The 27,230-nt window shown below is 38.9% G+C and overlaps 2 protein-coding genes across 6 annotated transcripts in view; one reads left to right on the forward strand and one right to left on the reverse strand.

Annotated features, from left to right (window-relative positions):
* The first annotated feature begins 1,434 nt into the window (after positions 1-1,434).
* TEFM (transcription elongation factor, mitochondrial) lies at positions 1,435-8,361 on the forward strand. Of its 2 annotated transcripts, XM_028109246.2 has the most exons (4): positions 1,435-1,523; positions 2,427-2,890; positions 5,430-5,579; positions 7,041-8,361. In XM_028109246.2, exons 1-4 carry the CDS (start codon positions 1,493-1,495, stop codon positions 7,476-7,478), a joined length of 1,083 nt encoding a protein of 360 aa, XP_027965047.1. In that variant the 5' UTR covers positions 1,435-1,492; the 3' UTR covers positions 7,479-8,361. The 2 variants fall into 2 exon arrangements, with proteins under 2 accessions (XP_027965047.1, XP_027965048.1); XM_028109247.2 differs by lacking the exon at positions 5,430-5,579.
* A 1,911-nt stretch (positions 8,362-10,272) lies between these two features.
* Positions 10,273-27,230, reverse strand: part of ATAD5 (ATPase family AAA domain containing 5) — a 48,176-nt gene continuing 31,218 nt past the window's right edge. The window contains exons 15-23 of one of the 4 annotated variants that reach the window (XM_028109009.2): positions 23,474-23,647; positions 23,058-23,191; positions 21,738-21,831; positions 20,563-20,627; positions 15,284-15,464; positions 13,040-13,221; positions 11,684-12,543; positions 11,097-11,252; positions 10,273-11,002 (exon numbers count right to left, since the gene is read on the reverse strand). In XM_028109009.2, coding sequence (XP_027964810.1) covers positions 10,924-11,002; positions 11,097-11,252; positions 11,684-12,543; positions 13,040-13,221; positions 15,284-15,464; positions 20,563-20,627; positions 21,738-21,831; positions 23,058-23,191; positions 23,474-23,647 — 1,925 coding nt within the window. In that variant the 3' untranslated portion in view covers positions 10,273-10,923. Of the gene's footprint in view, positions 11,003-11,096; positions 11,256-11,683; positions 12,544-13,039; positions 13,222-15,283; positions 15,465-20,562; positions 20,628-21,737; positions 21,832-23,057; positions 23,192-23,473; positions 23,648-27,230 lie in introns of all 4 variants that reach the window. The other 3 variants (XM_028109008.2, XM_088028382.1, XM_088028381.1) reach the window with 3 other exon arrangements.

A 27,230-nucleotide genomic window follows, 5' to 3' on the forward strand; every position in this document is an offset into this window, starting at 1 on the left:
ACCAGTCATATTGAGTTAGTCACCTGCCCCTACTCCAGGATGACGTCTTTTTAACTAATTACCTCTGCAATAACCCTATATCTGAATAAGATCACATTCTGAGGAACTGATGGCTAGGACTTCAACATCTTTTTTTTTTTTAAGATTTTATTTATTTATTTATTTATTTATTTATTTATTTATTTATTTGACACAGAGAGAAAGAGCACAAGCAGGGGGGTAGGGACAAGTAGACTCCCCACGGAGCGGGTAGCCTGATGCTGGGCTCGATTCCAGGACCCTGGGATCATGACCTGAGCCGAAGACAGACGCCTAACCAACTGAGCCAGCCAGGTGCCCCATCCCATGAGTAATTCTTATGAACACTCAGGACTCCATACATCTCCACTGCCTCCTGGACAATATCTACAAAGACACTGCCACCTCATAAAAACACAGGCCCACCACCTTTCCCTTCAAAAGCCACCTCCCTCCTGACTTCCTTATTTTTCCACAAAACTAGCTAAAATCTCCCCACCTTCCAGAAAGAATCCTTTCCACTCTCCTTGCATCTTCCAGGTTCAATTCCTTACGGTTGCCTGTCCCTTGGAAAGATACACTAGTTTCCTGACTCTCCTTGCTTCCCTGGCTCTTCACCTCCAATCCAGCCTCACACTTTTTTTTTATAAAAGTTTTTATTTATTTATTTATTTATTTATTTGAGAGAGAGAGAGAGCCCAAGAGGGGGTAGGGTCAGAGGGAGAAGCAGACCCCCCGCTGAGCAGGGAGCCCGATGTGGGACTCGATCCCTGCACTCCGGGATCATGACCTGAGCCGAAGGCAGTCGCTTAACCAACTGAGCCACCCAGGCACCCCCAGCCTCACACTTTTATATATGGACAATTTTCTAGTAACAAACCTCTGGTCTGACCCTATTCAACTAACCTCATTATGCATTCGGGGCCCAACCAAATGTTGTGCCAGCCTCATCTCCCCCCCCCCCCCGCCACCCCCCGACCCCTATCCCTTCCAAATGGAATGCTGCTCCGACTTTCCAGGCTCAGTGGCAAAGCCACCTCCTCCTACTTCGCCCTCCCCTGAACCCCTGCCTCTCCCGGTTACCTCATTCGCCTAGTAATAGGGTTATTTGTGTACCCGTCTATGCTCCCCACCAGACTCCGCTCCTTGCCCCCCAGGCAGGGCCACAACAGGACCTTATCAGTCCATGGGCCTGGAATAAACCCAGGGAGGCTCCCTGAAGGAGGAGCCTTGCACCTACAGTCCACCCAGGGGCTCGGGATCCGGGGACACCGCCTGGGCGGAAGTCCGCCCGGAGGCCGGCAGCGCAGGAGTGGCTCACGCACTGCTTAGCGGGACACACCTCCGGCCAGCCCCGGAACGCCACTCGGCCGGAACCTTTCCGCCGCCAGGCGGGGCACTTTGAGGCGAAGCACGTCCGGGCCGGAAGTGGAGGAAGATTGGACTGTGGGAACCAAGTGCTTTGCGTGGGACAATGAGCGCCTGTAGTCTCCTCGTGGCGGGAGGTAGGGTACCTGGAATACTGGGTTAATTTCCCACTTGTCCTTAGCCTCTGGTCCTGGAGTACTTTCTCCCGCAGGTCCCATGTCTAGCTGTCCGTCTTGGAGTCCCAGCTGAGCTGACGGGGCGCCTCGGAGCGACTGTGCTTCCCGGGCGAGGGGTCCGCGAGCGGCCCCTTCCCCGACAGTGTGGCGGGCGGAGGGTTGAGATGCTAACAGCCGTTTGCTCACCTCTGGCTGTGGTATTTTCCTGTGGCTGCAGTGTCCGAGTGACTTCCCATTGGTTTTGCAGAATTGTTTCTTACGTGGTGTTTTGTTTTTCTGCTTGCGGAAACAGTCATAGTAGAAATCTGGAAAAGTGTACCGGTGAAAATAAAAACCGCCCCGTACATCTACCACTCAGCCAAAACATGTCTTATAAATGTATACAATTTAATTTTATTTGGTTCCACCGCGTAAGACACAGCGAGAGAGGGAACACAAGCAGGGGCAGAGGGAGAGGGAGAAGCAGGCTCCCAGCTGAGCAGGGCTCGATTCCAGGACCCTGGGATCATGACCTTGAGCCGAAGGCAACGCTTAACCATTTGAGCCACCCAGGCGCCCCTAGTGAAAATATTCTTAACAAGAGATATTAATTACAGAAAGATCCCTCTAAAGTTAAAAATGTCAAAAACATTAAGCAGTTGAAATCGTTTTAAATACATGTTTTCTTATGGGCATAAAATATCTAGGTAGTAAAACTTAGGACTTATCCACAAAAAATAGAAGACATCTCTTGTGAGTATGGTATACTAGTTCTAAGATTATGGGAAAGTCTCTGTCCTTTTGCGAAGGCTCTGGTCCAGCCACAACTAATACTAAAAAGAAGTAGGACATTCCAGCTTACATTTTGCTAAATTTTCCTTTTAGGAAGGTGGCGATGTTTCCCTGTTCCATTAAGGTCATCCTTGTTCCAGGTGCTACATAATTCCTGCTGTCGGAAAAAATCCACTGCACCTAAGAAGATTATTCCCAATGCTGCTATTTGTGATGAAAATACAAAGGAGCCTGGAAACGCACTTGACAAGCTCTTCTCTTCAGAGCAGCAGGCTTCCATCTTGCATGTGTTGAATACGGCGTCTAATAAAGAACTTGAAACTTTCAGATTGCTTCGTGGAAGAAAATCTGTCAATATTATAGAGCACAGAGAGAAGTTTGGGCCATTTCAGAATTTGGAGAGTTTAATGAATGTGCCCTTGTTCCAGTATAAAACTACCATTCAAATTTGTAACTCCATCCTTTGTCCAGAGACTGGAGGGAAAAAAAGAAAGTTCCAGGACAACCGGCTCTTGAGAAAGCTCATCAAACCGGAAATAGAAAGAGGGAGACTGAAGGTATACTGTTTTTCTTAATGTCCGTTATACTACTCCCTACATATTGAGAACCCACTTTGCAAAGCACTATTTTGGGCAGCAGGACAGCTTATAGTTTAGCTGGTATGTGATCAGCACGGAAGAGTGAGATGGAGAGAGAGGAAGTGGGTAGGGAACCGTGGGCTGTACCTGTGGCGCAAAAGTTGACCAAAACCTGGATCTCAGAGAGGGAGAATGAGGCTCGTTGGAGGAGGCGGGCTTTCTAGGAAGAAAGAACAGTTGTAGAGAAATAGGTCTGTGCAAGGTTTATATAAGAGGAATTGAGGAGCTATCTGACCGTGTTTTGAGGGGTTATATTGAGAGTAATGAGAAATTAAGATGCAGAGAGGGTTATGGCCTCTCTGCATCTTAGGGAGTGACTTCAGAACGTTATGTTGGTCTTTTCAGTAGGATTTAAAGTTATTTTCTGTCCCTCCCCTTTACCCCCTTTTAAAAGGCATTCTATAAGCAAATCCTTTTCAGTGTTGTCTTAAAAAACAAATATTAGAATTACTTGGCACATCAAACGTTAAACCTTGGAGTAGGCGCTTAGGTCCTTTGTAGCAATACATGATAAAATATTCTCATTGCGTACCAATAGTAAGCACACTTTCTGGACCAGTAGTTCTCAGTTTTGGGAGAATTATGGATACTTTCTGAAAACCTGATGACAGCTAAGGACCCTCTTTTCAAGAAAAACAACCAAAAAGCGCATTTACATAGAATATTGCATACACTTTCAGAGGACTTGTAAGTTTCATGAAGTCCATTCAGGGACTATGGACAGAACTCCTCCTGCAGTTGATCTGGAAAATATTTGAACCAAAGTTTTCAAGGTTTAGATTTCCCTTCAGAGTTTTGGCTACAAATACTATTTATACTCTTATAGTGGAATTGCAATCTTATTTAGAGGGATAGGTTCTAAAGTCATTTTGTATGGGATGAGAAAAATTGTACTGACTTCCAAATACAGTATTATTTTTTTTTCCTCAAAAGGAAAAAAAAATCATTTTGTATGGAGAAAATCATGCAGTAGTCCTTGAAAAAAATCTGTTGCCCAGGAAGTACTGTGTGCAACCTGGCTCAGTAATTCTTATGTACACTAAAGCTTGAGAATCGTTGAGCTTAAGAATCAAAAGGAGGTCTGTATTTGGGGCGCCTGGGTGGCTCAGTCATTAAGCTTCTGCCTTCGGTTCAGGTCACGATCCCAGGGTCCTGGGATCGAGTCCCACATCGGGCTCCTTGCTCAGTGAAGAGCCTGCTTCTCCCTTTCCTTCTGCTGCTCCCCCTGCTTGTGTTCTCTCTCTCTCTCTGACAAATAAATAAAAATCTTAAAAAAAAAAAGTGCTTTCTCTATAACCTGACTGCTACTGGTTATCTTTTAATAATTATTCCTGAGGGGGTGCGCCTGGGTGGCTCAGTCAGTTGTGACTGCCTTCGGCTGTCATGATCCCAGAGTCCTGGGATCAGGCCCCACGTCAGGCTCCTTGCTCAGCGGGGAGCCTGCTTCTTCCTCTCCCTCTGCCCCCCACTCATGCTATTTCAAATAAATAAATAATCTTTAGGGCGCCTGGGTGGCTCAGTTGGTTGAGCAACTGCCTTCGGCTCAGGTCATGATCCTGGAGTCCCGGGACTGAGTCCCGCGTCGGGCTCCCTGCTCAGCAGGGAGTCTGCTTCGCCTTCTGACCGTCTTCCCTCTCGTGCTCTCTATCTCTCATTCTCTCTCAATAAATAAAATCTTAAAAAAAAATAAGTAATCTTTAAAAAAATAATTACGGGGCACCTGGGTGGCTCAGTCGTTAAGCGTCTGCCTTTGGCTCAGGTCGTGATCCCAGGGTCCTGGGATTGAGCCCCGCATTGGGCTCCCTGCTCGGTGGGAAGCCTGCTTCTCCCTCTCCCACTCCCCCTGCTTGTGTTCCTGCTCTCGCTGTGTCTCTCCCTGTCAAATAAATAAATAAAATCTAAAAAATAAAAATAAAAATTATTCCTGCATTTCTTTAACAATTCTCAGTTCATAAAATGGAAGTGTATTTCGTTTTATTTTTATTATTTTTTAAAGATTTTATTTATATGAGAGAGAGCATGAGAGGGGGGAGGGTCAGAGGGAGAAGCAGACTCCCCGCTGAGCAGGGAGCCTGATGCAGGACTTGATCCCGGGCTCCAGGATCATGACCTGAGCCAAAGGCAGTCGCTTAACCAACTGAGCCACCCAGGCGCCCCTATTTCTTTGTTTTAAAGATTTATTTATTTTCGAGAGAAAGAGCTCGGGGTAGGGGCAGAAGGAGAGAAAGTTTTAAGTAGACTCCACAGTGAGCTCCACAGGGAGCCCAACATGGGGCTTGATCTCATGACTCCGAGATCATGACGTGAGCTGAAACCAGGATGCTCAACCAACTGAACCACCCAGGCACCCCAGTATATTTCTATCACATAAACTGATTTGGCATTCTGAGTTTATAGCTTAAATTTTGTATCTGTTAAAATGTTTATACTTGTAATTAAACCAGCCTTTTTGTTGTAGGCAGTTAATAGTATCGTATCCATCGTTTTTGGAACTCGAAGAATTGCCTGGGCTCACATGGATCGTAAATTGGCGGTGCTGGACTGGCAGCAGAATGAGTGTTGCCAGTTGATGAAAGGAACATACTTATCATCTGTCTATTTACAAGAGGTAAAGCAACTGCACCTCCAAATTCCTACCTGCTAGAACTCCTTGTGTTGTTTAATCTTCTAGTCCTAAAGGGAATGTAATACAATACTACAGATGGATTTTCTTTGGGTGCTTATTACTCACACATTCCTTTTTTTTTTTTTAAGATTTTATTTATTTGAGAGAGAATGAGAGAGAGCATGAGAGGGGGGAGGGTCAGAGGGAGAAGCAGACTCCCCGCTGAGCAGGGAGCCCGATGCGGGACTCGATCCCGGGACTCCAGGATCATGACCTGAGCCGAAGGCAGTTGCTTAACCAACTGAGCCACCCAGGCGCCCTGAATCTTTCTTCATTTAGTTCATGAAATACCTTAACGTATCAAAGGCAGATACTGAGAAAATCGGTGGTAAAGGACATTATTCTAAATGTTACAGAACTTCATCACTATATTTATAAAGCTTATTTTTCATTTTTTTGTAGAAGTTTTTATTTATTTATTTATTCATTTGAGAGAGAAAGCATGAGCAGTGGGGGAGAGGCAGAGAGGGAAGCAGGCTCCCCGCTGAGAAGGGAGTCCGATACGGGGCTCGAGCCCAGGACCCTGGGATCAAGACTTGAGCTGAAGGCAGATGCTCAACCATCTGAGCTATCCCGGTGCCCCTTATTTATTTGAGAGAGAGCGAGTGAACATAGGGGGAGAGGGAGAGAATCCTCAAGCAGACTCCCTGCTGAGCACAGAGCCGGACATGGGGCTTGATTCCAGGATCCTGAGATCATGACATGAGCTGAAATCAAGAGTCAGGCATTTAACTGATTGAGCCACCCCCAGGTACCCCTAAGCTTATTTTTCAAAATGCTTCACTTACTGTCTCATTTGAGTCTTCAAAACCTTGTGAGATGGGTAATAATTACCATCCTGATTACACATACAAAAACTGGTATAATCAAGCATCTGACAGGATTAGTCAGTTGCAGATTGTAGGCTAGGTATTCTTTTTTTTTTTTTTAAGTAGCCATTGTGGAGCCCAACACAGGGCTTGAACTCAAAACTGAGGTCAAGACTTGAGCTGAGATGGAGTCAGGCACTCAACCGAGCTATAGGCGCCCCTGATTGTAGGCTGGGTGTTCTAACCCTTATGCTCTACCCTAGATATTTTTAAAAGGTTAACGAACGTTTTAAGTTGTCTAATCTTAAAGTCAGTATAGATTTTAGAGATTATGAAGCCCATTTTCGAGATGAAGAAACTAGTACTTGGGGGGACTAAATGATCTGCCTTAGCTCAGCGTATTCCTGATAGAACCATGAGCAGAACTTGGCTCCTGACTCCTCTGTAAAATGCTGATTTTTCAGTTACTTCAAAACTGTCAGTAGCAGTATAAGGTAAGTTATATATTTTAAAAAAATAAAAATGGGAGAGGGGACCCAAACAAAACTTAATGAATTATTTTTGTTCACTTATTTTTTCTTTCTGTTTTTTAAAGATTTCTTCAGTCATTTCAAAGATGCCTAAAGCTGACTTCTATGTTCTGGAAAAAATCGGGCTTTCGATTCAGAACTCATCTCGGTTTCCTGTAGTGTTACATTTTCATATCATGGAAGCCATGCTGTATGCCTTATTAAACACCACCTTTGCCCAGGATGGCCAGCATCGGGTGCTGAGCATGAATCGAAATGGAGTGGGGAAGCACTTTGAACTGATGATTGGGGACACGCGGACTAGTGGAAAAGAACTGGTGAAGCAGTTCCTCTCAGAGTCTGTTCTGAAGGAAGAGCCTCGGGTAGTCTTCCCCACAGAGAAGGTCGTCCATTACAGACAGATGTTTTCATCTACTGAACAACAGAGAGCAGAAGAGTTATATGATTCATTATTACAAGCTGTTGCCTTCTATGAATTAGCAGTTTTTGACACTGAACCTTAAAATGCTTAGGTTAATATAAAGAGCTCTAAGGTTATATTAATTTATATTTATTAGCCCTAAAGCTGTAAAGCCAACTGTTTTTAACATCCATGTTTATGGAGAAGAAAACACGTTTGTATTTAAAGTCAGACTTTCGGCTGTTGAATCGTTCACACAGTAATAAGCGAAATCAATAAATATCTTAGGAGATTCTGTGCCTTTTGGGTTTAAGTGTTAAACAGTAAGATGCCCCCTAAACAGCCAAAACAAGAAACAAAGTTAGCTTCCCTGAAAAGCAAATTCCATCCTATACTAATGATTTGCATCCTTCTAATAGAGAGTAATGATTTTTCTTGGTGGTACTCATCATGGGAATAATGCTAAATATAACTGAAAACACAACTTATGAAACCCTCTTAATTCTGTAAGTAGCATGTGGTTTGATGTATTGCTCCCAAAAGGGGACTATCATCAACTTAGTCTATCAGCCCAGAACAAAGAAGCTTTCATTTCTTTTTTCACTTTGAAATATTTTACTTGGACAGATCATCTTTTTTAAAAAAGATTTATTTGAGAGAGAGAATAAGTATGCGGGGGGGAGGGACAGTGGGAGAGGGGAGAATCCCAAGCAGACTCCACTGTGAGTACAGAGTCCGATGCAGGGCTTCACCCCAGGACCCTGAGATCATGACCTGAGAGCCAAAACCAAGAGTCAGGCCCTTAACCGACTACACCACCCTGATGCCCCTAGACAGACCATCTTTTGAGAAAAGTAGCACATAATTTTTTCACATCTCACATTTTCCAGTATTACATTTGCATTAGTTCAGGCTCTCATCATATCTTACCAGTGCTGAACCCAAAACTTTGATGTCAAAGCATTACGTCTTTCCTTTAGAGTGAAATATGCTTGTTGGAAAAACATTCAAATATGTAAAATAAGTAGAAGTCCTCTCTTCCAGAACCTCCCAACTCCCTAGGGAATCTGGGATGCAGGCTAGACTTACTGCCATTCACTTGTAAATCTCTACATTTATATATATGATTGTACACAAACATCTCCACCTTCCATATGTTGTAGGTATCCCAAACTATCCATCTCAAATAATCTTTCCTTCAAATCACCTCCTTTGTCATTGTTCTATACTTTGGTAAATAGCTTCACCAACCATCCAGTTGTTCATGCCAGATATGTGCATTATACCTCCCACATATTTCTGGAAATAGCTTTCAGTGAAAATGTGTTCATTTTAGACATTTATAGGATAAGATGCTAAGTACTGAGAAGGCCATCAGAATTTGCTTACTTTATGTCAAAAGTGAATCTAAATCTTACAGGAATTTATCACCTTTAAGAATTCATAATTTTGGGATGCCTGGGTGGTGCACTCAGTTAAACATCTGACTCTTGGTTTCAGCTCATGATCTTGTGATCTCAGGGTCGTGAGATTGAGCCCCACTTTGGGCTCTGCACTCTGGCTCAGGGTGGAGTCTAGGTCCTTGAGATTCTCTCTCCCTCTCCTTGCCCTTCCTGCTTGTGCTCGCTCGCTCTCTCTAAAATAAATCTTTGGGGCACCTGGGTGGCTCAGGTGGTTAAGCGTCTGCCTTTGGCTCAAGTCATGATCCTGGGATGGAGTCCCACTTGGGCTCCCTACTCAGCTGGGAGCCTGCTTCTCCCTCTCCCTCTGCTGATGCCCCTGCTCATGTTCTCTTTCTCTCTGTCAAATAAATCTTAAAAAAAAAAAATTATTTCCCCCCCCAATAATGCTAAGCCTAAAAGAAAATCTGAAATGTGTCCCTATTAGGGAAGAAAATATCCCCATTGTTTCTTGATTTTTGATCTTACTAAATAAAATCCTAGTTATTTTTTTATTTTAAAGATTTTATTTATTTATTTGAGAGATACAGCGAGAGAGGGAACACAAGCAGGGGGAGCGGGAGAGGGAGAAGCAGGCCTCCGCTGAGCAGGGGAGCCCGATGCAGGGCTCGATCCCAGGACCCTGGGATCATGACCCGAGCTGAAGGCAGACGCTTGACAACTGAGCCACCCAGGCACCCCAATTCTAAAGTTATTTTACTTTGATTATTACCAGAATTTTCTAATAATAAGACCAAATTAACAGGTAAGTGCTCTACAAATAGTGAACGCTAGGTATGCAATAGAAGAAAATCTATATACTTAAAAAAAAAAAAACCCCACAGAACTTCAGATCTATTCTTTTGTACAAGGATGAAACCTGTAAGATAGAGCCTATATCCAAACCTATAAAATATCCATATTTACCCAGATGGTTACATCTGGACCACCTATTTTAAACATTGCATTAAGTCTTTTAGCTTTAACCTTTAATTAAGTCAATATACTATCAACGAAAAAGCAGACTGAACAAATAAGAGGTAAAAACATATCTTCATACATATTTGTAAAGAGGTATACATCAATATTTTCCATCTCTACAAAATTAGGATCCTTACCTTTGAGGTAAATATATAATTCACCAGATAATGTAACTGAATTCTAGGCTAATACATAATATAAACACTTGAAATAGGAAACTATTTTCAGATATACCTGATTATATGATTGCAAAAATGATTTTAAGTGAAATGTGGGATTTTAAAATCTTGTAATTAAAAATACATACTTTCTCCAAAAACAACCTTAAGTGGAAATGACTATGATGTAGGAAGTCCATAGTAGAATCCTGTTACAATTTTAATGAATAGCAGTTTGTCCAAAATAGATATATTAACATCATTAATATCTTTATGAAATAAAACATCGCTGATATAAAAATACAAGAAAAATGTACAAGGCAAATGATGTGAGTTGGCAAAATATACAAGCAGTCACATATGAATGGTTGCTAAAAAAGATTTATGAAAAAGAATTCATAATTTTGTTTTCACTTTGTCAACATTTCAATGATTCAATGGCAATATACGCTGGAGGAATACACTAAAAATAAATTTATCGGGAAGATGGTACTTTTTGTAAAATGAAATATAATTTCTTCCCTAGGAAGTTCTCATGTATTACATAATTTTGTATTGTGTTAACTAGATTACCACCTAGATGATTCATAAATACAACTTGACAGAGTAGTGATGGTTGGGTTGGAGAGAGGTGGATTAAAGGTAACAGGAAAGAGAAAAATTATGGATTAATTTAACAGTGAAACATCTTTAGAAATATAGTGAATTCTACCTTCTAGAAACAGCTTGCTCACATGCAATAATACAACAAAGCTAAGTCAAATAATACAAAAAAATTCAGAAAAAAAAATACCACATCATAAATACAGTAACTCAATTTTTTTCATTTTAAATATTTGCACACTATTAAAAAAATACAGTCTCTTTTAAATGTACATTAAGAGAAAAAAATTCTTCCATGAAAATCAGTATAAAAATGTATCTTGAGGAACACATAATAATCTGTACAAGGCATTGTTAATGTGGAATATTAAGGGAAGCCAGCTGCCAAAGTGTTCACAGTCTCTTTCGAAATGTTAAGATGAATACCTTCAAGATAGTGTAGGAACCTGTCAAAATTACAAGGAAAAATTCAGTTTAACCATCAGATGAGGATATTTATTAATCTTGAAATAGCTATCTACAATGTTATAGAGCCTTTACCTTCTTTTACTTTTTCCTTGTTCTTTTAGCTTCTCAGTCCTACAAATGTTCCGAAGAGTTGGCAAGTACTCAATTATACTAGCTTGTTTGTTCCCCAGGTTCAGAAGGGCTCGGCTAGAAAATACACTTTTAATGACTGCTATCCTCTTCCAGGCACTGCTGTAAATGAAAAGTAATGCATTACTTTTGATTTTTACTGCCCAAGAAAAATGCAACAATCCCCAACACAACCAGCTTCTGGTTTCTGCTTCTCCTTGCTTCTGGTCTAGACTAGATTAACTGGATTCCAGGTTGACTTCCTGTATTACTTTCAACACATCACTCCCATCTAGAAAAAATCTTTAATGGCTACCCGCTATCTGCCCCAGCAAACCCAAACCCCATTCCCTGTCATTCAAGTCTCCTAATCTCTCTCATTTTTCTTCCCAGCAATCAGGCTGGTCTCCCTGTCTTATTAGAAGCTACATTATTAATATTGAGGGTTTACCATGATCAATAAAGCCCAGCATTTCAAATTTAGTAAAAAGAAACTAATCATTTCTTTTATCATTTATTACTGAAAAATCAAAAGTAAAAGGAAGACTTACTCTAAATTAGTTGCTGACTGACTAAAGTATATATTGCTGCGCTTCTGTGAAACATAAAGAGTAAGCTCTTTCGTTGGATCTCTTCCCAATTTCTTGCAAGAATTCAAGGTTTCCAGTGCCTTTGAAATAGTAGACGAACATTTAGTAAAGCTGAGAGCTTCTACAGCTGCCTTTAATTCTCCAGAGCTCTGAGAAGTCCATCCATCACTGGCCTCCAGACTAAACTCATCACAAAGTCCACTTTTCACATTTGTCCAACTGAAGTCATTTTGACCAAATTCCTTTTGTTCTCCTACGTCAGTTAAAAGTGCATCTAAGAAGGACATGTTATCCATGAACTCAGTGAGAGAATTTAAACAGTGAGAAACAAGGGCAGAACATTTCTTTTCTGCTGGTGTTTTAGGAGGACAAGGAGTAGATTCCATGTTAGACTCTAAACATTTGTTCAGTTTCTTTGTCTCTGGATTCCTTTCTTTGTCTCTGGCTTTGCTTTCTTCTGAATTTGAGGAGGAAGATGCAGGGGAAAGGCTAAGAAATTCATTAGAGAAGTCCAATTCAGTGTCAAATAAGTCACTATCATCTAGAGTTACCATCTTTTTCTTTTGTTTCTTTTTTTGTGGCTTTTTCAATGGCTTCTCTCCTTCAGAATGTTTCCTAGCAAGACATTTCATATTTTTTGTTGCTGCACCGGTGTCCACACTTACTGATGCACCACAAAAGTTTTCTGTTTCTGGAATGATCCTAACAGGTAGTGGTAGAATGAACTCAAGATTACTATATAAGAAATCTACATTCTGCATTCGGAATTCTGTAAGAAGCTGGATGAACTGATGCCATTCTTCCTTTGTTCTGACTTTGTGCTGAAAAACAATTTTGAGTGAAGTGTTAGAACACAGTCTGAACACTTTTCTACCTATATGAATACAGTGGCATCCTTAGTCTATCTGAAAAGTAATGAGTCACTACCCTCTCATAATTTTATTAATCTGTACTCCCTAAATTCATCAAAATGGTTCTGAGTCTGAAAAATAAACTTAGACTATTAATATTTGAAGAATTAAATTTTCTAATAGTTTATACCCCAGTTCAATAGTGAGAAGCTCATTTGTTTAAAAACTACTTTTCTGAAATTGTCTTTTTGATCTGAAATCTTTCTAAATTCTAGTCTAAATCCTATAATATTATGTTTATTTGTCTGCACCATTTGTCAAAGTAGTACAGTATACTAAAATCAGAAATCTAAAGCCTATAAAAATTACAGGCAAATTTAAGTTAACCTTAAGATTCAAAAGATGGGAGTGTTAGGAATTGAAAAGGAATATGTATTTGATATCCCACACTAGATACTGAAAATACCTTTAGAAATGAAAATAAATCTTCAGATGGGGAAAAAATGTTCTTAAGGCCAAACAAGGTCTCAACACAGCCAGTGTCACATTTGGGAAGGTCTATAGGACTCCTTTTAGTATTTTTAGGTTTATTTTTGGAATCAGGGCCATCTTCAGAGCAAACAAGTTGAATGTTTCTGCTATTTCCTCCTACAAAATTAATAAAAGAAAATCTTAGCCATCTATATTTTTAATAAACTGTAGCAAACAATTATTTAAAATCTAAGATCCTTTGGCATCTTTTGGACCTATACTCCCATTTTGTTTTTCTCCACATATGTATTTAACTCATAAAAATTACAATACAAACATTATTTTTAGCATACGGGGGGTAAGAGGGTTGGTGGTGGGCTTATAAAACAATCCAAAAGAAAAAAGTGCAAAGGACTATGAACAGACAAGTCACAGAAGAAAAGCAAATATCTAATAAACTCATAAAAAGATGTGCGATTTCAATAGTGATCATGGAAATGAAAATTAAAAGAAGATACCATTCGCTTTTCACCTTTTAAATTGGCAAAAGTAAAACAACTGGTAACCTAGTTTTCTCAAAGGCATACATTTAAAAAGCCATCATACACTATTCATGGGAACATAAATCAGAACAATCATCTTTGGGAAAGCAACCTGACAATACCTATCGGAATGTAATGTATTCTCTAGCCTTTGGCCAGCAACAATACTTCTAGAATTCTTTCCAGCAGCAGTACTCACAGATATGCTCAAGGATATGTGTATTGATATTCAATGCATAGTTTAATGACAAAATGAAGAAAACCTCAATTTCCTCTAATAAGTAATGGTTAATTATGTTACATTCATTCCCTATTATGGAATAGCATGCAGCTGTGAAAAATAGAGGGCTAGAATTGCACGTACTAACAATACGTTCTCAAGTAAAAAAGAGCAAATTGATTAACAATATATATAGTATTGGTTAATTTTGCTAAATAAGTAGGTAGCAATATTTGTATATACATAGATAAAGCTCTCACAGTGGCTAACTTTAAGAAGTGGTGAAAATCTTTTACTTTTTATTTTATATACTTCTGCAGTGTTTGAATTTCCAATGAATACGTATCTGTGTTTTTTAAGAAAGAAAGAAAATGCATATAAAATCTTCAAGAAAAGAAATAATGCTATACTTATTATCTTTTAAAGTTTCTGGTGTAGCATTTTATATCCAATAGTATGGCAATAGTTACTAATTTGTTTTTTATAAAAGGCTATTTTCCATGTCATATTTATCATATTTACTTCTAAGAAACAGTTAAAGATATAAGCTCACAATGAATTAAATATATATGTTTGCTACTTTGAAAAAGAAAAATATATTAAAATTTTGAATGATCAAAGAAAAAAAAACTTGACAGGGGATTAATATTACAGAACTTCACCTTGGTTTTATTTAAATATTTGTGTATTTCCCAGAGCAGGATCTGTAACTACAGAACTGTGACTATGGAGCATGAAAACCACAAACTATGAACTTCTTCAGGGAAGGAACCATGTCTTATTCATGTAAACACAGGACCTGGCATGGAGAAAGTCCTCAATAAATGTCTGTGACTTCAATTAGGTAACAATGACTGAAGATCAATAAGAAATAAAACATTTCTGAAATGATAAAGCTCTTATGAAAAATAGAATTATAGACTATTGAAGAAGCTAAAAGAGAACTTACAGTCATATAAAAATAATTTATATATATATGGAAAAATCACCAGTGTTTTTTAATAGGTAAAAAAAGGAAGCTAGTTGCTAAATAATATCATCCTATTTGTTTATAAGAAACTATGATTACAGGGCAACTGTGTGGCTCAGTCAGTTAAGCATCCGACTCTTGATGGTTAGAGTCGAGCCCCGTGTCGGGCTCCAGGCTCAGCACAGAGTCTGCTTGAGATTCTCTCTCCCTCTCCCTCTGCCCCTCCCGCTTATACACATGCTCATTCTCTAAAATAAATAAAATCTTAAAAAATAAAAAAAGAAACTATGCTAATAAATTTATAAGTAACAATTTGTTCCGTGTGCATTTTAACTCTATTTACCCACATTTAATATTTATAAAATTTTCACCAACACAGTTGACATATGTATGTTTATACATATGTTTATGCTCAAAATTTTTAAAATCTTTCAGACATTTTGGTATAGCATGTACTTTAACACAGGGTCCCACTGTAGAAATTTCTTTTATAACAGATCAACTTACGACAAAGGGATAATGGCCTTTCTTCTAAAAATCCACCTCCACTTCTAATCCAGAATTGTAAGTAAAGGATACTTTTTCTGATATCACAAGTATTTGTAGTTAACAATGTTACAAAGTCTTTCACATCAGTTCTAAAGTTCTCAGCCAAGCAGATCATCTGTAGGTAGCTGGCAACATTTAGCTGAGAAAAAGAGAAAGAGAGAAAGAAAAAAGAAACATGGTGAATTGCAGAGTTAACAGAAATACATCAGTAGTACATATCTAAAAGTAGGACAAATTTCACTAAAATTCACACTACCTTAGCTCTTGAGAATGAAACTGATCTAGAAAAATATAATAAAGGAATATACTTCCAAATTAAAAATATTTTACATATATTTATTTTAGTAACTGTATACAATCTAAAACAGCAATGAAACTTTTATGGGAGATTTTCCATGAACCCTGAAGGCAATTTTATTAAACCTTGAGACATTCCCTTAAGATTAAATAATGGTATAACTTGATGGGATACTTTACAGCCATTAAAACTATAAATATGAATACTATAATAATACTGATAGTTTTTAAATATCAAGAGCTAGAAAATTGTATCAATGCATGCACAAATGCATAAATGTAAACAAACAAGAAACATTAGGGAAAAAAATGAAAAACAAAAAAAACCCATGTGATTTTTTTTTTTTTTTAAAGACTATTTATTTGAGAGAAAGAGAGTAGAGCACACACGAGCAGTGGGGAGGGGTAGGGAGAGAGAGGGAGAAGCAGACTCTCCGCTGAGCAGGGAGCGCATTGAGGGACTTGATCCTAGGGTCGTGGGATCATGACCTGAGCCAAAGGCAGACACAACCGACTGAGCCACCCAGGCGATCCCAGATTTTTCATTTTATTTAGTGTTCCATCAATATTGCTATAATATTTTTTTGTAAAACAACAAAACATATATTATTCTCTTCCCACTGTTTATGGAAAGCTTTTTACCTTGAAAAGCTAAAACAAATAAAATTGTATTTGCATTTTGCAGATTTTACAAGACCACTAGCATTTTTACCTTAAACAAGACAATTAAAAAAAAGATTTCTCCTATTAAATCTTTGACCTCTGGGGTGCCTGGGTGGCTAAGATGGTTGAGCGTCTGCCTTCGGCCCAGTCATGATCTCAGGGTCCTGGGATTGAGCCCCGCATCAGGCTACCTGCTTGGCAGGGAGCCTGCTTCTCCCTCTCCCTCTACTGTTCCCCCTGCTTGTGCTCTCTTGATCTCTCTGTCAAATAAATAAATAAAATCTTTAAAAAAATAAAAAATAAATCTTTGACCTCATTCTATGCACATACATTACTCCTGCATACTTCTGGGACTTCTGCTTCCCATGAACTAAGAATTCTGCTTTCAATAATGAAGTACCTACTATCAGACAAATCTTGCCATCAGTAATAACGATAAACTCAATAAATCAGCTACAAATAAATATAAAAAACAAACTATTTGATAAGAATAAACTATAAAAAAAAAACACTATTTGAAGGCATAAGAGAGTAACCAAAAGCAGAAGATAACTGAAGGGAAAATCAACACTTAGAAGAAAATGGCCCTGGGTGAATTCCCACCTGCCCCCCACCTCTAAATTGATTTCTGACTTAGGACAGGATGCCGCAGTGGTGGCTAAACTCAGACAGAAACTCAAAGTGTTACTGGCTTGAACCAGAGGACAGAGTTTGGGATGCTGGCAATAGCTGGAAAGTGAGAGGGGAAGTCTATGAAAGTAGGGAAACAAATTCTTTTTTTTTTTTAGGATTTTATTTATTCATTTGAAAGAGAGAGAGTGAGGAGACAGAGAGCAAGCAGAAGCAGGGGGAATGGCAGGCAGGGGAGAAGCAGGCTCCTTGTTGAGCAGAGAGCCCAACATGGGACTCGATCCCAGGACCCTGAGATCATGACCCGAGCTGAAGGCATCTAGCTCCCCAACCGACTGAGCCACCCAGGCGTCCAGGAAACAAATTCTAGCTAAAGAAGAATGCAAACCCCTGGTTGATGCCTGAACTTCACATGTGTGGGTCTGTCTCAAAGCTGCCCAGCTAAAACTAAAAGAACTGAACAGAAACTTTAGCTGCTACATAGTACAGGAGGATATTTATTCAGAGGAACAGAACCAAATCCAGAGTATCTACAACATAATAGCAAAGTACAGGATAAAACTCTAAAACTACTACACACACAAAGAAACAGAAAAAATCACAAGACGATGAAAATGGGAGACAAATCATAAGCGACTTTTTTTTTTTTTTTTAACCATAAGAGACTCAATCTCAGGAAACAAACTGAGGGTTGCTGGAGTGGTGGGGGTGGGAGGGATGGGGTGGCTGGGTGATAGACACTGGGGAGGGTGTGTGCTATGGTGAGCGCTGTGTATTGTGTAAGACTCATATATCATAGACTTGTACCCCTGAAAAATAATACGTTATATGTTAATTAAAAGTGACGAAGATATTTGAATTAGCAGAATTTTTTTTTTTAAGATTTTATTTATTTATTTGACAGAGAGAGAGAGACAGTGAGAGAGGGAATATAAGCAGGGGGAGTGGGAGAGGGAGAAGCAGGCCTCCCGCGGAGCAGGGAGCCCGATGCAGGGCTCAATCCCAGGACCCTGAGATCATGGCCTGAGCCGAAGGCAGACGCTTAACAGCTGAGTCACGCAGGTGACCCAGAATTAGCAGAATTTTAAAACAGCTAGTAAAACTATGCTTAAAGAACACATGCTCATAATGAACAAATAAGAAAGCCCAGCAGAAAAACAGAAGCCATAAAAAGAAGCAAACAGAAATTATAAAACTAAAAACCATAATATCAGAATAAAAATTTTACTAGATGGGCCTCATAGAAGAATGGAGGTGGCAGAAAAAAAGTGGCAGTAAATTTGATGATTAATCAATACAAATGATCAAATCAAAAGTATAAACAGAAAAGTTAGGGGGGAGGAGAACAGCATGCCTCAGCGACATGGGAAACAATGTAAAATGTCTAACATACCTATAATTAAATTCCCAAGAGGGAAAGAGAAAATGGGCATAAAATAAATTTGAAAAAATAAGTTTAAAAGTGTCCCTCATTGGAGGAATGACATATATTTATGTAGATATCCAACAACCAGAAGCAGGACAGATGTGAAGAAAAATAACACCTAGGCATACCACAGGCAATTACTGAAAACTAAAGTTAGGGACGCCTTGGTGACTCAGCTGGTTAGCGCCTGCCTTCGGCTCACGTCATGATCCCAGGGTCCTGGGATTGAGCCCCGCATCGGGCTCCCTGCTCAGTGGGATGACCGCTTCTTCCTCTACCCCTCCCCCCCACTTGTGCTCTGTCTCTCATGCTGTCTCAAATAAATAAAATCTTTTAAAAAAATGAAAGAAAAGAAAACTAAAGTTAAAGAGAATATCTTGAAGATATCGGGAAAATAATGACATACTACACAGAAGGCAAAAAAAAAAAAAAGGTGACTTATAATCAGAAATACCAGGGTCCAAAAGAAAATGGAATGACATCTTTAAAGTACTGATACAGGGGCGCCTGGCTGGTTCAGTTGGTAGAGCATGCGACTTTTGATCTCTGGGTGGTGAATTCAAACCCCATGCTGGGTGTGGAGCCTACTTACAAAAAGAAGTACTGATGGAAAAACTGAGAACCCAGATTTCTATGCTAAGGGAAAAGACTCTTTGAGAATGAAGTAAAAATAAAGACACTTTTTTTTTTTAAAGATTTTATTTATTTATTTGAGAGAGAGAGAATGAGAGATAGAAAGCACAAGAGGGAAGAGGGTCAGAGGGAGAAGCAGACTCCCCGCTGAGCAGGGAGCCCGATGTGGGACTCGATCCCGGGACTCCAGGATCATGACCTGAGCCGAAGGCAGTCGCTTAACCAACTGAGCCACCCAGGCGCCCCAAAATAAAGACACTTTCAAGTAAACGAAACCTAATATAATCCACTGCCAGCAGACTAGCTCTATAAAAATTGTTAATGAAATTATTCAGGCTGAAGAGAAACAAAATCAAAGAAAAAGTCATATCTTCAGGAAGGAATGAAGTATATTAGAAATTATAAGTATATAGGTAAACATAAAAGTCAACTTTTTATTTTCCTAATTTCTTTCAAACATACATGGCTGGCTAAAGCAAAAAAGCAGAGCATTATATTGGGGAGTTTATAATGTGTAAATGTAAAACATTTGAAAACTAAAGCATACAAGAGAGAGGGATGGTAAATGGACTGATATCTTCGCAAGGTTCTTAGATTCTCTATAAATTAGTATAATACTAACACTAAATACACTATGAAAAACTGGGGCGCCTGGATGGCTCAGTTGGTTGGGCTTCTACCTTTGGCTTGGGTCATGATTTTGGGGGCTTGGGATCGAGGGCTCCCTGCTCAGCAGGGAGTCTGCTTCTACCTCTGCCTCCCACCCCCCCCCACTTGTGCGCTCTCTCTCTCTCTCTCTGTCTCTCAAATAAAGAAAATCTTAAAAAAATATATACTATGAAAAACTAAGAATGCGTATTATTTCTAAAGAAACTACTAAAATCTATGTCCTAATCCATTTCAAATGGCCTGGAAACCACCCACTAACATCCTTCATAAACGCAGACACGAAAGTCCATAACAGTATATGAGCAAATCAAATCCAGAACTACAAAAAGACATAACACATCATGACCATATTATCTTAAGAATGCAAGACTGAGGGGCGCCTGGGTGGCTCAGTCGTTAAATGCTGCCTTTGGCTCAGGCCATGATCCCAGGGTTCTGGGATCGAGCCCCGCATCGGGCTCCCTGCTCGGCAGGAAGCCTGCTTCTCCCTCTCCCACTCACCCTGCTTGTGTTCCCTCTCTCGCTGTGTTTCTATCTGTTAAATAAATAAATAAAATCTTAAAAAAAAAAAAGAATGCAAGACTGATCTGATATTAAAAAAACAACTAACATCATTCGCCATATTAACAGAATTAAAAGGATAAACCATATGATTGCCTCAAAAGATTGAAAGTATCTGACAAAACTTAACACTATTCACAATAAAAACACAGCTGATGAAGAGCATCTGTGAAAATATATGGCTAATATCACACTTAATGGTAAAAGAATGCCTACTTTAGCCCCAAATTCAGAAACAAGGCAGAGATATTCACTCTTAACTCCCATTCAACAGTGTACGGAAGATACACTGGCACTATCACAAGATACCACCTTTTATAGAACTGTGACATGATTTATGAACAAAATGAAAACTTACAAGCGAAGGAGTACTGAAATTAATTTCTTCAAAGCAGCCATCAAACATTAAACTAAATGTTGGATCTATAGGAAAAAAAGCATTTTAAAAAACCATTAAGACCACTAAATTAATTTTTCCAGTTACTTTTTCTATGAAAATATTCTATATTTCATTGGTAATGAAAATATCATTTAAATTATAAATCACTAAGGAACTGAATTTCTGTCTTGACCTAAAGTAACTTTTGATCTTTTAATTAAACTATCATGTAACCTTGACTAATATGATTTATTTCAATATTTTTAGAGTATAATCATTAACAGTCAAATGAGCTGTTGTGAGTCTAGTATAAATACTTTTTCCTATAGAAATCCATAGCAGAGATATGCTACTGAATATGTGCAATGAAAAATATTAGAAAACAATGTTATAATTCAGTGTTTATAATAAAAAAAACAAAACAAAACTACGTGACTCTTAAAATTGAACACCGAATGCAAATTATTAGGAAGGTGGACCAATTCCAGGGTCCATCGGTGGAGTGTGTGACTCTTGATCTCAGGGTTGTGGGTTCAAGCCCACATTGGGTGTACAGATTACTTAAAAATAAAATCTTAAGAAAAAAAAAGGAAGGTGGACCAATTCCATTAGGCTGGCTATGGCTTACTTTAACTAAAATATGCAATAATCCACATGGAAGTGTTCTCAGGCGATAAGGAATGGCTAAGTTCAATATTAAGGCCCTCCAGAAAGGTTGAGCTCCATAAAAAATTCTGACAAGTAATATTTGGTGATCTAATTATAAGTATGAGGAAGAGGCAAAGAGAAGGCTCTGTTACCACCCCTACCAAAACCCCTTTCCTGGATAGTTCATAAATCTCTTTCCCTGCATTCTAGGCTGTTGTAAGCACCCTAAGTATCTAATACTCAACACAATGATTCAAAGTAGTATCCAATATCCACACCACAGCTATTCGCAGGGTAATATAGTAATTTTATAATTACTCAAGGTTGTGAATCAATAGCAAATTTAAATAATTCTTCATTTAAAAATGATCTAGGAGCCTCCAAATTTTAGAAAAAAAGACTTAATTTACTAGCAGACTTTTAAAGGAACGTTTCTAACTAAAATGAGAAGCTTTCTCAAAATATTTTAACCAAAAGTAATTACTTGTAATATCACTGTTACTTACCACTAGTAGTAAGGATCACAGGTCTTTTAGTTGTTGCCATGAATGTTTTGATTGCATTCAAAAACCCAGCATCTTCTTCAAAAATAACATCAACCTAAGAGCCATTTATGAGAATAATACTGTATTGAGTAACAAAACATTTACTGGATAGGTTCTGTATATATACTAGATACACTATATGTCTGTTAGAGACAAAATTTATGAATTTATGAAAAAAAATTTTTTAAAGATTTTATTTATTTGACAGAGCGAGACACCGAGAGAGGGAACACAAGCAGGGAGAGTGGGAAAGGGAGAAGCAGGTTTCCCGCTGAGCAGGGAGCCCGATGCGGGGCTCGATCCCAGGACCCTGGGATCATGACCTGAGCTGAAGGCAGACGCTTAAACGATTGAGCCACCCAGGTGCCCCAATCTTTTTACTTTTAATAGTGTGAAACATTTTAGGCTTTCAGTGTGGGCTGAATTCATACTTTTCATAAATTTCATAAATTCCGGGGTACTTGGGTGGCTCAGTTGTTAAGCATCTGCCTTCAGCTCAGGTCATGATCCAAAGGTCCTGGGATCGAGCCCCGCATCAGGCTCCCTGCTCAGTGGGGAGTTTGCCTCTCCCTCTCCATCTGCCTTTCCCCGAGCTCATGCTCCCTCTCGCACACTCTCTCCCAAAAAGTCCATTTGAGATTCTCTCTCTCCCTCTGCCCCTCCCCCCACTCATGCATATACATACACACATGCTCTTTCTCTAAATAAAATCTTTTAAAAATTTTTAAAAAACTCAGATACAAGTATTCTTTTTTTTTTTCAAGATTTTATTTATTCATTCATGAGAGACAGAGGGAGAGAGAGAGAGAGAGAGAGAGAAAGAAGCAGAGGAAGAAGCAGGCTCCCAAGGAGCAGGAAGCCTGATGCGGGACTCAATCCCAGGACCCTGGGATCATGACCTGAGCCGAAGGCAGACGCTTAACCATCTGAGCCACCCAGGCGCCCCAGATATAAGTATTCCTGACTTTCTTGGCTATTTTATTTTATTTTATTTTTTTAAAGATTTTATTTATTTACTTGAGAGAATGAGAGAGAGAGAGAGCACATGAGAGGGGGGAGGGTCAGAGGGAGAAAGAGACTCCCCGCTGACCAGAGAGCCCGAGGCGGGACTTCGATCCCGGGACTCCAGGATCATGACCTGAGCTGAAGACAGTCGCTTAACCTACTGAGCCACCCAGGCGCCCTCTTGGCTATTTTAGAATACTTTATAGTAACACATACAGAAACCTTTTGAATAAGTTCTTATTATGAGATAACATGAACATATGCCCATAAGCCTACCTCCTCAAAAAGAATGAGAGATGTTGCATTTTTCCTGTTGGGTTCCTCAGCTCCAAATTCTTTGACATTTGACTTAGTTGTGTTTGTAGATTTAGTCTGAATAATTGGTTTTTGTTCACAAGAGTTTTTTATTCCTGCATAAATAAAATATTAGTATTTTAGATAAAAATCAACTTTTAATGGAACACTGGATGTTTCTGCAGGATAAACTCAAATGGAAACCCTCTATCAAAACTAAACAAGAGGTAGGGGAAAAAACTGAAACAAAATATCAAAACTCCTCTATGTAGGACCTTAAGTGTAGCTGAGGTTTAATAAAGGGCAATAGAAACTGAGGAAATATGATCATATTTTTATGTATCAGGGTCATTAGTATTAAAAACTGTCACATATATTTTGTCCGTTTAATGTCTTACCTTTATTATTTTCCGGAAGTACTACTTCTTCATTATTTTTTGGCTTGGAAGACACTTTAAAATAATTTGCCAAAGTTTTAGGTGGAAGTGTTCGCTTTGGTACGCTAGTTTGTGGTGACGGTGGAGGAAGTTTCCTTGGTGATGTAACAACTTTCTTAGGGGAGCTTAATTTTTCTGCCAAAAACAAATTTACTTAACGATAAGTATTCTAAAAGTTAAATGGATGGTAAGATTGAGTTCTCCACAGTCTACATTTCTACTCTTACCAGTTAAAAACTGATATAGAAATTTTCTTTCATTCTTACATTCAAATACTGTGTACAAATAGTACTGTATTATTACAGTTATTCATTCTATCATCAGAGAAGGTAAAACCAGTCATTTGAAAAAGATATTCTTTTCCAATGAAACATACATCCTTGAGGCAAAGAATGTTCAGAATCCCTCCATTCACTTTCTCTCCATCTGCTTGAGTTCAGAAGAGATTGGAGGAAAAGTGATAATGGTACATACTGAGCACATTATGGAATACTGTTATCCAACTTCAGTTTAGCCCTGTAGTAAATGGAAACTGCAAGCAGAAAATACGTTTTTCTAGAGATGCTGTGGAGGATAGATACAAAGTTTAAAAACAAATGGTTGATCTCTACCCTCCAGAAGTCCTATGGGCCAAGCATTTATTCCAGAGCATGTCCTTTTCTCCCCTGTAAGTGCTCTGATCCAGTCCTCAGATGTCTAAATTATTTTTTTATACCCCATTTTGACAGATCTTATCATATCCTTTGCATATTATGGGTGTTTGAAAACTTACTGAAAACTTTCAATTTGCCATTTGCAACGACATGGACAGAGCTAGAGTGTATTATGCTAAGTGAAGTTTGTCAGAGAAACACAGATACCATATGATCTCACTCGTGGAATTTAAGAAACAAAACAGATGAACTATATGAGAAGGGGGAAAAGAAAAAAAGGGGAAGGAAAAAAGCCATAGGAGACTCTTAACGATAGCAAACTGAGGGTTGATGGAGGGATGTGGGTGGGGAATGGGCTAGATGGGTGATGGGGAGTAAGGAGGACACCTGAGATGAGCACGGGGTGTTGTATGTAAGTAATGAATCACTGAATTCTACTCCAGAAACCAATATTGCACTGTTATGTTAACTACCTAAAATTTAAATGAAAAAAAAAAAAAAAAGAAAATTTTGAGTTGGAAAAATTATCCTAGACATGACTATTATCTCATAAAAATAGGGACTTTTTAACACAAGGTAAAAAGCACAAAATCTTAAAAAATATTTCTTTATATTGAATAGATTTCAATTTATAAAAAACTCAACATTTTGTCCTTATTTTTCTAATTTTGACATAGTACAAAGATTGCTTGATCATGGATTGGCATCAGCCCAAAGACTGGTTTTAGAAAATATGTGCCAATTTTTACTTTTGATACTTAGTTAAGTACTTGGCTAAATTTTATTGATATATTCTTTTTAAAGGATTTTCAACAAAAGCAATCAGCTCCATGGAGAGAGAGCTACCTTCTAGGTCTGAGACATCGTAACAAGCCAGAAAGCAAAAACAAGTATCAAAGATCACTGTGGCTACATCAAAAGGACACAAGCCAATTTTAGTCGGGTTCCCACTAGTCAAAGAGCAGACGATATGAGCACAAAAAGAAAAAAGGGTTCTGCTTCTGGCCAAGACATACATTGGATTTACCCATATATCTGAAATAACACCAAAAAACTAAACATAATAGATGAAACAATGCTTTCAAGACTTCGGACACCATGCAAAAAAGAAGAGTGATAGAGAGACAAGAAACAAACAAGGTGAACCCCAGAAATTGCCTAGCTTCCTGCCTTGTGAGAGAATGTCTAGGCCACAGTGAGGAAGGGGAAGCCAGTCCAGAGGTTTCCTGAGCTGCGGAGACTGAAGAGGAGCCTGGAGATGCCAAGGCAGATAGCATTCATGGGGCAGAATAGTGAAGAGAAGAGAGCTCCATGGAGTGCTCCAGAAATCTACAGACGGTCCCTCTCAAGTCTTCAACTGAGTAGTGATCAGTAAAAGATTAGGAAAAATAATCCCTGAGGCTCACAGAGAGCTGGGAATACTTCCTCTTCCACTAGACAGAACAGCAGACTTCAGAATTCATGGGGCATTGGATAGAGTACTCAGAAGGATTTTGCCTAAGTAACAGGGCAAAATTAGTCCTAAACTAGATGCTTCTATGGCCTCGCCTAATACAAGCATAAAAGATCCAAAACAATCAAACTTACAGAAAAAATTGGGCATGGTAACACAGAAGATATAAAAAGGACCCAAGTCCAGCTTCTAGAAATGAAAACTACAATGTGTGAAATACAAAATACATGGATGGCACAGACAGCATACTGCGTATTGCAGAAAATAAGATTTGTGAATTTGAGTAGTTAGAAACTATCCAAGATGAAACACAGAGAGGAACAAGAAGATTGCAAACCTGAACAATCATCAAGCTGAGACAACTTAGCATTATCCACAACAGAATGTGGTATGGAAACAACCTGAGTGCCCATTCATGAATAGATCCAGGTGTGGTATCTATACACAATGGAATACTACTCAGCCCTAAGAAAGGACATCCTGCCATTTGTAACAGCAAGGATTGACCCGGAGCGCATTAGACTAAGTGAGGTAAGTCAGAGAAAAGCAAGTACTGTATAACCTTACTTATACGTGGAATCTAAAAGAGCCAAACTCATAAAAACAGAGAGTAGAATGGTAGTTACCAGAGGATGAGGTCGGGGGGTAGGACAGATGTTGTTTAAGGGTACAGACTTGCAATGAGAAATAAATCCTGGAGACCTAATACATACTATAGTAAATACAGACAATATTCTCTTGTAATCACCAAACTTCCTGAGACTATACCTTAATTATTCCAACCACTACAAATAAATAATTATGTAATGTGATAGAGGTGCTAATATAAACACAATTGCAAACATATTACAATACATAAATCTATAAAATTAACATTTATAAATATACACAATGTTAAGGTCAAATATATTTTAGTTAAGAGGAAAAAAAACTGGGGCGCCTGGGGGGCTTAGTCATTAAGCGTCTGCCTTCAGCTCAGGTCATGATCCCAGGGTCCTGGGATTGAGCCCCGTATTGGGCTCCCTGCTCCGTGGGAGGCCTGCCTCTCCCTCTCCCACTCCCCCTGCTTGTGTTCCCTCTCTCACTGTCTCTCTGTGTCAAATAAATAAATAAAATCTTAAAAAAAGAGAGAGAAAAAAACTGCTTGGAATTTTCCAAATTTGATGAAAATATAAACCCATCTGTACAAGAAGCTCAACAAACCCAACCACATGAAACATGAAGAAAACTACACCAACGCACATCAAAGTCACAGTTGCTCACAACTAATGACAAAGAGAAAATTTTAAAAGCAGCAAAGAATAATGAACACAAGGGACTAAACACATATATACACAAATCCATGAGTTCATCATAATACTAAAAAAAAAGTAAACTACCCCAAAACTCATTGGACAACCTCGGAGATTACTAGGGCACCATTACTCTATGAACTGAAAAATAAATAGAAAGAATGAAGCATTTCTCGTGCCTTTCCTGTACAAACTATATGTCAAAGTATCCAGACACTTGATGAGGAGAACTGCTTGTGAGAATTTTAACTAATAAATTCAGAAAGGCTAAGTGAATTACAAAATCCCCATTTTTTTTAACCCTTAATGAAATAATCTAC

The sequence above is a fragment of the Eumetopias jubatus genome, unplaced genomic scaffold, assembly GCF_037043125.1.
Source record: "Eumetopias jubatus isolate StellerSeaLion01/CBP00866 unplaced genomic scaffold, mEumJub1_p1.0 scaffold_10, whole genome shotgun sequence".
NCBI classification, from domain to species: Eukaryota; Metazoa; Chordata; class Mammalia; order Carnivora; family Otariidae; genus Eumetopias; species Eumetopias jubatus.

Coding starts and splice junctions, on each gene's coding strand:
- TEFM (XM_028109246.2), top strand. CDS start 1,493: ATGAGCGCCTGTAGTCTCCTCGTGGCGGGAG. Junction 1,524..2,426: donor TAGTCTCCTCGTGGCGGGAG/GTAGGGTACCTG, acceptor TTTTCCTTTTAG/GAAGGTGGCGATGTTTCCCT. Junction 5,580..7,040: donor CATCTGTCTATTTACAAGAG/GTAAAGCAACTG, acceptor TGTTTTTTAAAG/ATTTCTTCAGTCATTTCAAA.